The following is a 14,995-nucleotide window of genomic DNA, read 5'->3' as shown; positions in this document are numbered from 1 at the left end:
GCCACTAAGGGGTAATTTAGCACGTCCAATCCACCTAACCTGAACATCTTTGGACAAAGGATGTGAATATACCATTGCCACGTTTGCAACAGACACAAGAATAGCTGGCAAACTGAGTAGTGAGGATGACATGATTGGTCTACAGAGGGATATAGACAGATTATACGAGTGGGCAAAAACCTGGTAGATGGAATATTATGTCGGAAAAAGTGAAGTTGTGCACTTTGGAAGGGTGGGAAAAATAAGGAAGCTTCATATTTTACAAATGGAGAAAGACTGCAGAACATTACAGCAGTGAGGGATTTGGGATTGATTGAACGTAAATCACAAAAATAATACATGAACTATCACTTAACTATGATAGCATTGCCTAGCCTGGAATGAAACTTGGCTCCTTCTGATCTGTATAGCTCAGACAGTGGACCCAATTTTACCATTTTGATTCTAAGTGCTGAATCTGGGCACGATTCAGATGCACCTTGGAAACCCTGCTTTCAGATGCCTCCATGCGCACTTAGCCTGAAAAAAAAAGTTGAGAGTCTGAATCGTGCTGTGGGTGGGGTTTATCATACCCAAAACGCTACAGCTCCGATTGGAGCCTTCAACTGCGCACGTACAGTGAGAAACAAATTTGAAAAACACTCCCCCGGCACATCACTCCCGGGAGCAATGGTCCCCTCCAGATATCGCCCCACTGCCCCCGTCCCCCCCCCCACCCCCCCACAACATAACTGTCCCCCACTCCCCGCTACCCAGACCAATCACAACCCCTTGCCCCATTTGCCCCCCCATCGATTGCCTGCAGAGTGACGGCAGACCACCCCCCCAAACACCAAGCACCAGAGATCCATCTGGCCCTCCTCCTCCCCCCACCCCCTACCAGACAATGATCTGGCTCTCCCCCCTTCTCCCCCCGACCAGAGATTCATCTGGCCTCCTGCCTCCCTCCCCCCCATCGCCAGAGAACGATCTGGCCCGCCTCTCTCCCTCCGTTCCCACCACTGATCCGAGTCAGAGAGCCGCGGGAAACTCTGAACTTACCCCCTTCGGAAGCTGGAGCGCCCGAAACAGACTTTTGCCGAGCACGTCTGTTTTGCGCCAAATCTGGATGGACAAACGCGACGGTCGAGGGGGAAACGCAGGTAAGTTTGGGTATCAAGCCCATTAAGTCAAGTTAAATGCACTTTACCGAGTTTTCGTGCCCGAAAACGGGTGCAACACAATGGTAAAATCAGGCCCGTGTTATCCTAAAGTATAGCTCTAATTTGTCCACTTGAGAATTAGGGTGCCTCCAGGTATCTCCCCCTAGACAACAGAAATACCATCAGTATTTCCAAATTTCCATGGGAAGAGAGGGATATTAGAATTTCACTGCAAATGTAACATTACACTGCTGATTTATCATTACTACCAGGTGGAAAATTAAAATATTACTGCTGGGAGCATCGATCCCAGGAATAACAATCTACAGAAATACAGCAATTGGTCCTGAAATCCGATAGTCTCTGCTGTAACTCTGATAGAACCTCTTGGGAAACTGAAGGCAGTGCAAAAAAGCAGAAATGATCACACCAAATGCAAGATGCCAGAACCAACATGAGTGGACAGCAAAAACAGAAAATGCAGGAAAATCTCAGCAGGTCTGACAGCATCTGTGGAGAGAGAATAGATAAGAAGTCTCACAGCACCAGGTTAGAGTCCAACCTGGTCCTGGTGTTGTGAGATTTCTTACTGTGTTCACCCCAGTCCAACGCCGGCATCTCTACATCGAGAGAGAACAGAGCTAACGTTTCCAGTCTGGATGACCCTCAGATTAGAATTTACCCGTCCTGCCTGCCATGGGAATCGTAGAGGGCAGGATGGGCACGGATCACGCAACGGTCGGTCGACCTCGGGCGGGATTTTCCAGCTTTGGGGCGAGCACGGTCGGTAAATCCCGCTCGAGGGGTCATCCAGCCTCGAAACGTTGGCTCTATTCCCTCCCCACAAATGCTGTCAGACCTGCTCAGATTTTCCAGCGTTTTGTTTCAGATTCCAGCATCCACGGTATTTCGCTCTTATATAAAAAGGAAGGACAACAGTTTGCGGAGGAGCCCAGCAAAACAGCAGCTTGAAATTAATACGTCTGAGACTTGAATCTTCATCTGTGCGAGTTTGAATTCGGTGTGTGTGGGAGTGAGTCTGTGCGCCTAATTTATGTAAGTAGCTAGCTCTCCAATAAACACTAAAAATATCTTTTTATAGCTCACATCTTGTATTCTGAATTGGAGACTGTGAACATGTCTAATAACATTTCTCCAGTAAATACGGATATGTGTTATTGGAAAAATGAACTGTGTAGGATTTGATATTTAATCATGATTCTTGCTTGACGTCAAAGTATTTGATTCCTATTCGACCCATTGACTCGCTGTGGCATAAAGCCAGAATACGATCATAAACTGTGAGGTTGTTCGAACTCGCCGAGACCTACAGCAGAATTTCTGTTGACGCAATTAAGGAGCACAATTTCATTACTCTATAGCTTAATTGAAGTACGACTTATTACTTTCCTTGTTGCGCTGTCATAGCAAAAGTCAGAGAAACCTATACTTTGAAAACTGCAAAGTAATATTCTTCTTAGAAGTCTATTTTTAAAAAGGAAGGGTAGGATGATGAGTCAGTTGACTTTAAGAAAGTACTGCGTGGTTCTGTCCCTGGCATCCTTCCAGTCCCTTAGTTACCATGAAAGTATTCTTTGCTTTTGAAATGTGTAGTAATATACAAAGTATTCTCAACACTCTGCGAAAATCTCCCCCTATCACCATCCTTTCTGTCCAAAGCTCTTACAACAGAAGAAGATTCCATTCATATCACACCGCCTGCATCTTATGTAACCAGATCCGAGCAATAAGACACAGTGACAACAAATTCAAGATACTGATGATCTACAGCACGTGCACTGAGTGGTAAAAGTGACTCAAAGGCATTGACTGAAGATACAGGAGCACTAACAGGTTAAAATGAAACCCAGGTGGCCAAAGCTGATGTCAGAATGAAAAGAGGAACAAGTTATTCAACTGAAATTCAAAAACAAATGTCTCATGCTTTATGCTCTTGGCTACGGGTAAAGGCCAAATCATATGTTTCTCATCATCACATTAGCTTTTTTACGATATGTTCCCCTATTTCCACCCCCACCCGTGCCTCCTCCCACCCAACACACCTCCATCCAAATGGGTTTTTTTCAGCCTTGGACGGAATTCTACCCAAAGATTTCAAAGCATTGTCCCCAAGGGGAAAATCACCCTCTGGGTGGTTTGGAGTGATTCAGTTCACAATTCAACCACACCGAGAAATTCTTTTGGAGCCTGGGGAAATTCTCATTGAAATCCCCCACAATTTTTGGCAATGGGGACTTCAGGATGCTGGGAAGGCTGGCCCCCTCAGACACGGGAGCTCCTACAAACGTCCCGCATCCCACTCGCAGGCTAAGCTTCCCCCCCGCACCTCGCTGGCATCAGTCGCCTCCCTCCCCCCGCTCGCTGGTACCAGCACCCTACATTCCCCAATGAGCAACAACCTGCAATGTGGTCATTAAAGGCCGCACCTGACCCTGCATATTTAAATGATTATTTAAATATACTAATCTGGTATACAGGAAGTGGACCAGAATACGTCGGGCCGCGGGGATTGGGATAATCCCAGAAAGGGTTCTCATTGGCGCTAACCGTGCCATGGCCCTCTCCTGCAATTCACTGGCCTGAGCGCTATTCGCCAAATTTTCTGGGCTCAGATGAAGGATCTTTTAATCTCACTCCACCCAATAAAATGGCTTAAAAGGTACAGTCGACGGGTAGCCCCCGAAACAAGGGAGGAAGTGGAGTTCTCTCCAGAATCATCGGAAAGCTGCCTCAGGTAAAGTAGGCCAAATGTAAAAATATTTTCAAAAGCAGATCGCTTCTGGGATCCAGGCCGTAATCCCAGTCTGGACGATTGCCCAACTTTCAACATTTAGTGACCTAATCTCGCGAGGTATACTGATCAGAAATCCTCTCAGTGCTAGGTGTGAGCTGGGAAATATAGGAATTTTGGGTCAGATATGTCCCTGGCCTTATGAGTTGAGGCACTGTCCTGGCACGGCAAGCCAGGAATTCCCATGGAAGACTGGAGCTCGGAGCATCCAAACCTGAACGTCAGCCCTTCGATGTCTGCAGATACTTGAGGCCACTGATCAAATGGCATTTCTGATATTAAAAACAATTGCGCTTCTAAATGCATCTAGCAATCATGAAGATTATATGAGTAGTCGGCTTGAAAGATTTGGGCAGATTAAAAGTGCTAATTAGCAAGCAGCTAACAGCGGTCGAGGAACTAATCCCAACGAGGAAGCTGTGAGATTTACTGAGATTCACTTCTGTTTGTCATTGTGCGTTTTATAACTCCCCTGGCTAGATCATGAAGCAGAAATGAATGTTCTTCACCTTTTGGGAGGAAGAGAATGACAGTCCGACGTGCCCCACTCAATCAGGACATTGCTCCCGTGGGACACCAAACAGATGGCAATTAAAACACCCAGTCTGGGTGTCTATTTAGGAAGATGACAAGCAAACCAATTTCTTTTTTATTATTAAACATTCGACGCTAACGGTGTTCAATGGATCACCGGAAAGGTTTTAAAATTCTTCACCTGACTGACCGTTTTCCAAACTTCATTACTGAATAATCGTGAACTAAGAGAATCGTGAACAAAGAGATCCAGGGATACAGGTTCATAGCTCCTTGAAAGTGGAGTCACAGGTGGACAGAGCGCTGAAGACATTCGGCATGCTTGGTTTCATCGGTCGGAGCACTGAACACAGGAGTTGGGACATTTTGTTGAAGTCGTACGAGACATTGGTAAGGCCGCACTTGGAATACTGCGTATAGTTCTGGTCACCTCCTTACAGAAAGGATATTATTAAACTAGAAAGAGCGCAGAAAAGAGTTACCAAGATGCTACTGGGACTTGATGGATTGATTTATAAGGAGAGGCTGAATAGACTGGGACTTCTTCCTCTGGAGTGTAAGAGGCTGAGGGATGACCTTATAGACCTCTATAAAATAATGAGGGGCACAGATCAGCTAGATAGACAGTATCTCTTCTCAAAGGTAGGGAAGTCTAAAATGAGATGGCACAGATTTAAGGTGAGAGGGGGGAGATACAAAAGTGTCCAGACGGGCAATTTTTTCACACAGAGTGTGGAGAGTGTCTGGAACAAGCTTTAGACAGTTACGTGGATAAGATGGGTGTAGAGGGATATGGGCCAAATGCGGGCAATTGGGACTAGCTTTGGGGTTATGGCATGGACAAGTTGGGCTGAAGGGCCTGTTTCCATGCTGTAAACCTCTATGACTCTGACTCTGGATGGAGCACGCTCGATCGAGTGGCTGAATGTGACCGACGTTGGTACCTATCCTTCTGGCTGCCAAGACAGCTTAGGTGCTGGGCCCATTTGAGTGAGTGTGCAACAGCAGAGTGGGTTACTGAGCACGGCACAGTGCTACAGTGGTTAGCACTGCTACCTCACAGTGCCAAGGACCCAGATACAATTTCAACCTTGGGTCACTATGCGTTTGTAGTTTACACATTCTCCCCGTGTCTTTGTGTGGGTTAGGTTGATTGGCTATATTAAATTCCCCCTTAGTGTGCCAAGATGTGTAGGTTAGGGGGGAATAGCAGGGTGATGTGGGTTTATGGGGATAGGTTGAAGACTTGGGCAGAGAAATTTCCTTTGTTCTTGGGAAGGGCCCGGATAAAGATGCTCTGCTGGAGAGTTGGTGCAGACTTGATGGGCCAAATGGTCTCCTGTGCTGTAGGGATTGTACGATCGGTGTAGGCTTGGAGTTCACAGCAGTTCAGACCAGGAAGGGGTGCTAGATTTCCTTTGCTGAAGGACGTTTGTGAACAATTTGGACTTTCATGACAATCTGGCACTTTCCCACTTCCCGCCACCCTCCCCGCCGCTTAAATACACAAAAAAAACCTGTCTTATTAAATTCAGTTTCACAACTTGGCACGGTGAGATTTGAACTCATAACCTCAAAATTCTGAGTCTGGTGCTCTTTTTCCCACGCAGGATTTTTTTATAATGCCTTTGTAAACAAGTCCAATATTCTTAACTGTTTGACTGCCCGTCATAAACATTCAAAATTTAGACCATTTTGGGGGACGATTTCTCTTGTCCCCTTGTCTACAAGAGATGTATAATGATTGAGTGTATAAGGAATGTAATTGGATCTCAAAGAAACTGTTTCTGGTTTCATTAAAAATACATTTTTCTGAAGCAGGTCTACCTGAAAATCCCAGATCTCCGAGTACAACATGCTTCCGGTCCTTTACGCTGCTGATCTGTGGGAAGTAGACGTCCAGGGTGAGGAAGAGGATGCATCCAAAAAACGCCAAGATGCCAATGGTAATACCATAGTTGCAGGCACTGCTGTTCTTGTTGAAAACACAGTAGAGATGGTCGCTGCTTTTGTTGACATAGCCTTCGTTCACTATCGAAGCAAACACAACGATAGAGAACACCTGTGGAGGAAGGAATGGAAATGTGTGAACGGAAAGAATTATAGCTTTATGGGACCAACATCAGTAACGATAAAAGTGGTTATCGTTTCTAGTCCAAAAAAAAGTGACTGTAACAGAAACTCAGACAAGTAGGTCTTCCGCTGTAACAGAACCCAATACGCCATAGAAATAAAGATCGATAAACAATGCTGGCAGCATGTAATCTCTGACTTTAAAAAGGAAGCTGCCAGCTAGTTGTCTCCTTCACACAAACAGACTTTACCGTCGAATCCCTACTGTGCAGAAGGAGCTCATTCAGCCCGTCAAGTCTGCACTGACTCTCCAACAGAGCTCCCCGCCCAGGTCTTACCCCAGACACCCACGTATTTAACCTACTAATCCTTCTAACTTACACATTGCTGGCCACGAAGGGGGCAATTTAGCATGGCCAATCCGCTTAACCTGCGCATCTTTGGAGTGTGGGAGGAAACCGGAGCACCCGGAGGAAACTCACGCAGACGTGGGGAGAACGTGCAAACTCCACACGGTCACCCGAAGCCGGAATTGAACCCGGGTCCCTGGAGCCGTGAGGCAGCGATGCTAACCACTGTGCCACCCTGCAATCCATTTGAACAACAGGTTAAAAGCAAATTACAGCAGATGCTGGAATCCGAAACCAAAAGAGAAGATGCTGGAAAATCTCAGCAGGTCTGGCAGCATCTGTAAGGAGAGAAAAGAGCTGATGTTTCAAGTCCAGACGACCCTCTATCAATTACCATACCACAGATGATGCTCCGCCAATGTCTAACAGGGTCACAAGTGCCCTTCCTTTCCATTCCATGGGATCTATCCAGTCAGACACAGGTCACAACAGTAATAAAGGCCAATCAGACACACACTGATAGCCCAACAATGCTTTGTTAAAATTCATTTATGGGAACGTGAGCATCGTTGAGAAGTCTTGTATTTATTTCCCATCCTGAACTGTCTTTAGCGTGAGCTACCTTAAACCGTCGTCGAGCACGCAGTGTAGGTACACCCACGGTCCTGTTAGGACTAGGATTTTGACCCAGTGACAGTGAAGGAACAACAATATAGGATGGTGAGTGGGGCGGCACAGTGGTCAGCACTGCTGCCTCACAGCACCAAGGACCCGGTTCGATTCCTGGCTTGGGTGACCGTCCTTGTGGAGTTTGCATGTTCTCTCCATGTCTGCGTGGGTTTCCTCCGGGTGTTCCACTTTCCTCCCAAAGATGTGTGGGTTAGGTGTATTGGCCATGCTAAATTGACCCTGAGTCTTAGGGGAACTAGCTAGGGTAACTAGCTAAATTGCCCCTTAGTGTCAAGGGGACTAGCTAGGGTGATGGGTTAAGGCCTGGGTGGGATTGTGGTCAGTATTGACTTATTGAGCCAAATGGTGTCCTTCTGCACTATATGATTCTATTAGGGGCTTGTGCGGAAACCTGCAGGTGGTGGTGTTCCCGTGCATCTTCTACCCTTATCCTTCTAGGTCAGTGCTTCCCAAACTGTGGGTCATGGGTGTCTTGGAGCATACACTGATTTCCAGACCAGGCTCTATTGGTGAGCACGGTCTAACAAATAGATCTGTGAGGCCTGATAACTGCTGAAACAAAAAGGTAAGAGGTTGGAATTCATTTTTAAAAGCTCTGCAACTAAATCATTGCTACTACCCTGAACCTCTCCCTCTCCCCACCCACTCAGGAAGCTACCCACTCCGTCCCACCACCCCCACTCACCCACCCCACTTCCCCCACCCCAGGTCACACCGTCTGAAGCTTTAAAATGGGGTCACACTGAGAAGAATTTGGAAAGCACTATTCTAGGTGGCAGAGATCGTGGATTTGGAAGGTTGAAGGAGGTATGGTAAGTCTATCTTGTAGGCAATACACACTGCTGTCCCTTTGATTGGATTTATTATTGTCACATGTATTGGAATACAGTAAAATGTATTGTTTCCTGGGCACTATACAGACAAGGCATATTGTTCAGAGTACATAGAGGAAAAGGAAAGGTTAGGGTGCAGAATATAGTGTTGGAATTACAGATAGGGTGAAGAGAAAGATCAGCTTAATATATGATAGGTCCATTCAAAAGTTTGATGACAGCAGGGAAGATGTTTTTGAGTCGGTCGGTCTGCGTTCTCAGACTTTTGTATCTTTTTCCCGATGGAAGAAGGTGGAAGAGTACGTCCGGCGCGTGAGAGGTTCTTGATTGTGCCGGCTGCTTTTTCGAGGCAGTGGGAATTGTAGATGGAGTAAATGGACGGGAGGCTGGTTTGAGTGATGGTCTGAGATTCATTCAGGACCCATTGTCGTTTCTTGTGGTCTTGGGCAGAGGAGGAGCCACATCAAGCTGTGATACAACCAGAAAGGATGCATTCTATGGTGCGTCTGCAAAAATTGGTGAGAGTTGTCGTGGACATGTTGAATTTCCTTAGCCTCCTGAGAAAGTAGAGGCATCAGTGGGTGTTCTTAACTAACGCTTTGGCATGGAGTGACCAGGATGGATTGTTGATTTTCTGAAAACCTAGAAACTTGAAGCTCTCAACCACTTCTACTTCATCACCATTGATGTAGACAGGAGCAAGTCCTCCACTACACTTCCTGAAGTTGCTGACTACCTCCTTCGTTTCACTGACAAAGAGGGACAGATTACTGTTGTCACACCAGTTTGCCAGATTCTCTGTCTCTTTCCTGTACTCTGTCTCGTCACTGTTTGAGAGCTTAGCCACTACAATGGTGTCATCAGCAAAAAAGGAGTTGGAGAGGAATTTGGCCACGCAGTCAGAAGTGTATGAAGAGTATAGTAAGATGCTGAGGACACAGCCTTGCATGGCTGACGGAAGTGTGGGCACCTATCAGGTGGTTTGGGAAATCTAAGATCCATTCACAGAGGGAGGAACAGAGCCCCGTGGAGTTTGGAGATGCGGTCTGTTGGGATAATGGTGTTGAAGATCGTAGTCAATAAATAGGAATAAGACGCAAGTGTCCTTGCTGTCGTTTGCGTCAAAGATGGAGGAAGTGAACGTTAAAGGTGTCGGATGGGGCGCAGATCAAAACATTGTGGGTGTCCCAGCACCACGTGGACTGCAGCAGTTCAATAAGACTGTTTCACCTTCTCAAGGGAAATTAGGGATAGGCAATAAATACTGCCCTCTCCAAGCCTGCCAGCAGTGCTCATAACCCATGAAACAATACATTTAAAAATAAGCTCCCTATAAAGGCATATTCTCATTTGCTTGTAACCCATTTCATGAGCTGCCCACAAGAAAACGGCAGACGTCTTTGTTCACCGTTTATCACGTCAAGCGATCTGCAGGATGTCTGATCTAATCGATAGTGAACAGAGATGTCTGGCTGAGGTCCTGTTAGATTAAAACTACCAGAACAACAACTCAAAATAAATAAATCACTGAAATAAATACAGTCTAAAACGCAAAGCAACCTCTCTTGATGCAATGAGTTTTATGGCGGGGGAGGGCGGGGGGTATTTGTGATGCTGATTTCTGTCCTGATGATTTATTATCCAAGAACACCTTTTTTTGATCCAGTTAATTTTAGTCCAGACCCAATTCCCAGGCAGCAATACAATGACAAGTGTCATAAACCAACATATAATTCTGTACTCCAGCTGATTCAGGGACAAGATGGAGAAACGTACGGCCAACTATATTAGGGGCTTGCTTCCAAACTCGGTGTTTTTTAAAAAATTTATGAGTGTATTAAAAAGTATTTATTAGTTTATTAGGGATTTTCCTAATGACTTTATTGCAGTGTTAATGTGAAAAGTAGGCTCACAATAACACTGCAATGAAGTTACTGTGAAAATCCCCTGGTCACCACACTCCGGTGCCTACACAAAGGGAGAATTTAGCATGGCCAATACCAGTCTTTTGGAGTGTGGCAGGAAACTGGAGCAAACCCACGCAGGCATGGGGAGAATGTGCAGACTCCACACAGTCAGGACCCAAGCCCGGAATCAAACCCGGGTCCCTGGCACTGTGAGGCAGCAGTGCTAACCACTGTGCCACCATATGGAGTATACAGTGAAAAATATCATTTCTTGCAATGCTATATGGACAAAACATACTGTACATAGTGAAAGAAAGGAGAGAGTGCAGAACGTAGTATTATAGTCACAGCTGGGGTGTAGAAAAAGATCAACTTAATGAAGGTAGGTCCATTCAAAGTCTGACGGCAGCAGGGAAAAGGCTGTTCTCGAGTCAGCTGGTACTGACTCAAGTTGCTTGACGTACCTGCTTGCTCATTCTGAAGAAATACATCAACGGCTGCATTATTCCCCCCCCACATAATGCTAAAAGGACCGCTCACATCAGTGGGGTAATGATTATGCATGTGTGACTGGCAGTTGCCTGTCAAAAGGTTGTGTTAAAATTCCCCAGTTGTAGACGCCAGTATGACTCACATGCAGATTAAAAAGGAGAAATTATGGTTCCAGATACAGTAAGCCATGTGACCCTCTAAACTCGAGAGGACTCAACAAAGAAACAAACAGGAATTAAACAATTAAGCAAATTTCCCAGAAAATAGTGCTACTCTGAAACTGCAATCCTCCCAACATTAATTGCCATCTGCAGCTTTCAAAATACAGTTAACTTTCTGTGAGTTACTGTTCCTTAGCTTGTAATTATAAATCACTCCCGTGTATCACTTGCGTCCAGTCTAATTAGCACTGAACGAACCAAGATTTCTGCAAAACCTATAATCACATTCACGATTGCAGAGTCATCTGATAACAGGGTGACCGTGCTTTGTGACCTGGCTTGATGTGTTAAACATGGAGGGTAAGAAGATCCTTTTCCACCATATTTCAAACAAATAATATTTGATCGCTGACCCTCAATGGGCTGAATATCGCCTGTGCAGAGTTGCGGGGGGTGGGGGGGGCAGCGGGAGGATGTTTTGCATCTAGATGTGAATAAGATGGAGATCAGTGTGTCATGAAAACTCGTTGGGGATCTCATTGGGGTGGGGGGCAGAAGTCAGCAAACTCAACTCTCAATGGATCTCGGAACTTTTTACGCATGTGTAGCCCACTCGTGCAGAGCTGTGTAATTTTTACATGCAGTGTGGCCAGCACCCCTGTGCAGGAAGAAGAATGGCTTGAAAAGCCAGCTGAGATAACCGGGGATCATTGAGAAGATGTGATCCAGGCAGGGAACAGTGGAGAGGGGGCAGGCTGAGATCCCAAAAGGTGAGAGGGAGCAGGGAGAGATCCCAAAGGGAGAGGGAGGAGGGAGAGGTCCCCCAGGCTAAGTCCCAGGCAGAGGACAGGGAGAAGTCCCAGAGGGAAGTCCCAGACAAAGGACAGGAATAGTAAGAGGTCCCAGTTAAGATAAAGAGGGAGAGGAGCGGAGGAAAAATAGATTCCTTATAAGGGTAGCAGGCTTTGAGAGGACCCAAGGAAAACCATGGTAATCAAAGAGAGCTCAGAAAAAGCCCCGAAGAATTAGAAAGCAGCTGATGTTTGGTGATTCTGTTATGTGGGCCACTGGGGTGAAGGTACTCCTTTTTAGCAAGTGTACTTCAGCATTGGTGCTTGACTACCTACTTCAAAATCCAGAGGAACAGAATCTCGGGAGTGGAGATTTACAAGCCCGCAAAGTGGGCTGTCGTTTTTGCTGTCTGTGTTGGAGTGACATTTGGAAACAATTCCAAGGGTGAGATCTTTGAAGTTGAAGGTGGGAATCCCTCGTGAGGGAGGGATCTGGGTGGATTGTTGAGACATCTATGGAATCTGCCTCGGTCGCATCTACATTTATTGTGCAACGTGATGCATTGGACCACAGTGGGCATGATTTTTCACATATACCTTATAATTACTCTGAATGTCAGAGCATAAGACAGGTATTGTAAATTGTTTCAGCTTTCTGACCTTCTGTATTAAAACTTTTCTTCGTTAAAAACATGTAGAATCTTGTGGCTTTATTTCACAGAGCAAGTATTTTAATTTGTCTACTGTAAATAACGGCCGTGATTCTCCTGAATTTGGACAACATACTCATGCCAACCTGGAGGGTTTCCTGGCGATCTAAATAGATACTAATTTATTCATAGCAGACAAACGATCAGCCAGCCCCGCTATTCCAAACACGGCAACCTGATCTCCATGCTCGGAGGCAGCACCCCACCCAACACAAATATAAATGATGGCCACCACGGTGACCAGGGGAGTTCCATCAACCCATCACCAAAGAGGGATATCCTTCTGCGCAGCCCCCCCCACCTGCACCCCTGGCAACAATACCATGCAGGCAAGAGGGTGACCCAACTAGACTTGACCCCTCTCCAACTTAGCCCCCCCCCTTCCTCCTCAGGCCCCCATCAAGGCCTCCTTTCCCCTTTAGATTTCCCCTCCCCAGGTTATCTGGCAGGATTTTGAATCACTGCAGCACTCCATTTGCAGGAGAGATTTTCCTTTCTCCTTGTCAGAAGCTACAGGTGAGAGCAGACCTCTTTGAAGTCCTCTGACAGACTGAGGGGTCAATTTCACTAGGGGAGGGGGAGTTATTCTAGTCATAGAGTCATAGAGGTTGACAGCATGGAAACAGACTCTTTGGCCCAACTTGTCCATGCCGCCCTTTTTTTTTTTAAATCCCTAAGGCGATCCCAATTGCCCACATTTGGCCCATATCCCTCTCCGCCCATTTTATCCATGTAACTATCTAAATGCTTTCTAAAAGACAAAATTGTACCCGCCTCTACTACCACCTCTGGCAGCTTGTTCCAGACACTCACTACCCTCTGTGTCAAAGAAGTGCCCCTCTGGACACTTTTGTATCTCTCCCCTCTCACCTTAAACTTATGCCCTCTAGTTTTAGACTCCCCGAGCTTTGGGAAAACATATTGACTATCTAGCTGATCTGTGCCCCTCATTACTTTGTAGATCTGTATAAGATCATTCCTCAGCCTCCTACACTCCAGAGAAAAAAAGTCCCAGTCTATCCAGCCTCTCCTTATAACTCAAACCATCAAGTCCCGGTAGCATCCTAGTAAATCTTTTCTGCACTTTTTTTAGTTTAATAATATCCTTTCTGTAATAGGGTGACCAGAACTGTGCACAGTATTCCAAGTGTGGCCTTACCAATGTCTTGTACAACTTCAACAAGACGTGCCAAGTCTGCTCAGCTGTGCACAAAGCTTTGATTTGAAGTTGCTGAGGCTTCCCAGAAAGCAGAAATGGTTGAAACCCTCTCCGTTGCACTTGAAGCCTTTGACTCGTAACAAGTTCAATATCTCATTCCGCTGTCAGATCAACGGATTTCTATTATCTTCCTGCCACCTGTGTTTATTTTAATTTCCCTTCACGCTTGACTGCACCTCAAGTACCCCTTTGATCCTGACAACAATGTAGATAGAGTCTAATCCTGATGGGCAGTCTGTGGTTTCGCTCCCTCTTCAGGGAGTCTTTTAAGAGTTAATTGTTGCAATTTAATTGTATTATTCTCTCTTGCTGCGTATTCTCTTTTAAGCCAATTAATTGATTACAACAAGACTTACTGTTTCTCAATGGTTTGCACACTTTTCCTCATATTATGCTAAATTGAAAATATATACCACTAAAAACCAGTGTTTCAAGCTACCCTTCTGGGTTTTGGGATACCCTCACATTTAACATCAGTGGGTTAATACAACGAAGAAAGCGTTCCCTCTAATCAATATTATGTGCATTGATGCTGGAAATACCAAAAATCAGTTAATTCTTTCTACACTACAATCCTACAAAATGATTATAATTTCCTTGGTTCTTTCCAATGATATAAAATTTATTGCTACCTCTTATTTTTTTGTAACAAAAATTATCCAAGGTCTTTCTTCTTAGGTTAAATGAGCAGCACGGTGGGACAGTGGTTAGCACGGCAGTTTCACAGTGCCACAGACCCCAGGTTCAATTCCCAGCTTGGGTCACTGTCTGTGCGGAGTCTGCACGGGTTTCCTCCGGAGGCTCTGGTTTCACAGACTCATGCAATCCCTGCAGTGCAGAAAGAAGCCACTCAGCCCATCAAGACTGCACTGACAACAAACCTACCCAGGCCATATCCCTGTAACCCCACATGTTTATCCCTCTAACCTACTCATTCCAGGACACTGAGGAGCAATTTAGCATGGCCAGTGCACCTAACCCACAATCCAAAAGGCATGTTGGTTAGGTGCATTGGTGATGCTAAATTCTCCCTCAGTGTACCCAAACAGACACCAGAGTGTGGCGACTCGGGGATTTTCACAGTAACTTCATTGCAGTGTTAACGTAAGCACACTTGTGACACTAATAAATAAATACAATGGGTGCAATGTGAAATCAAAAGAAAATTAAAGTCAACAGTGGAAAGCTGAATGGGCAAACTGTCCATTTTAATTGTAGTTAAGTGGCCGCAGCCTACAAAGTTTCTAGAAATTTTATCAGATATTTCTGCATCCTTTGCCA

The 14,995-nt window shown here is 45.6% G+C and overlaps 1 protein-coding gene across 1 annotated transcript in view; it reads right to left on the bottom strand.

The window, feature by feature from the left end:
- syngr3a (synaptogyrin 3a) overlaps positions 1-14,995 on the bottom strand; it is a 99,339-nt gene that overhangs the window by 37,782 nt on the left and 46,562 nt on the right. Inside the window, exon 2 of the mRNA XM_080206322.1 lies at positions 6,316-6,550. Within this exon, the coding sequence (XP_080062448.1) occupies positions 6,316-6,550 (235 nt within the window). The remainder of the gene's footprint in view (positions 1-6,315; positions 6,551-14,995) is intronic.

The sequence above is a fragment of the Carcharhinus amblyrhynchos genome, chromosome 18 (assembly GCF_965287045.1).
Source record: "Carcharhinus amblyrhynchos chromosome 18, sCarAmb.v2.hapA, whole genome shotgun sequence".
Lineage (NCBI taxonomy): Eukaryota > Metazoa > Chordata > Chondrichthyes > Carcharhiniformes > Carcharhinidae > Carcharhinus > Carcharhinus amblyrhynchos.
Note: the sequence above shows the minus strand (reverse complement) of the source record. Positions and strands in the feature narration are given on the sequence as shown.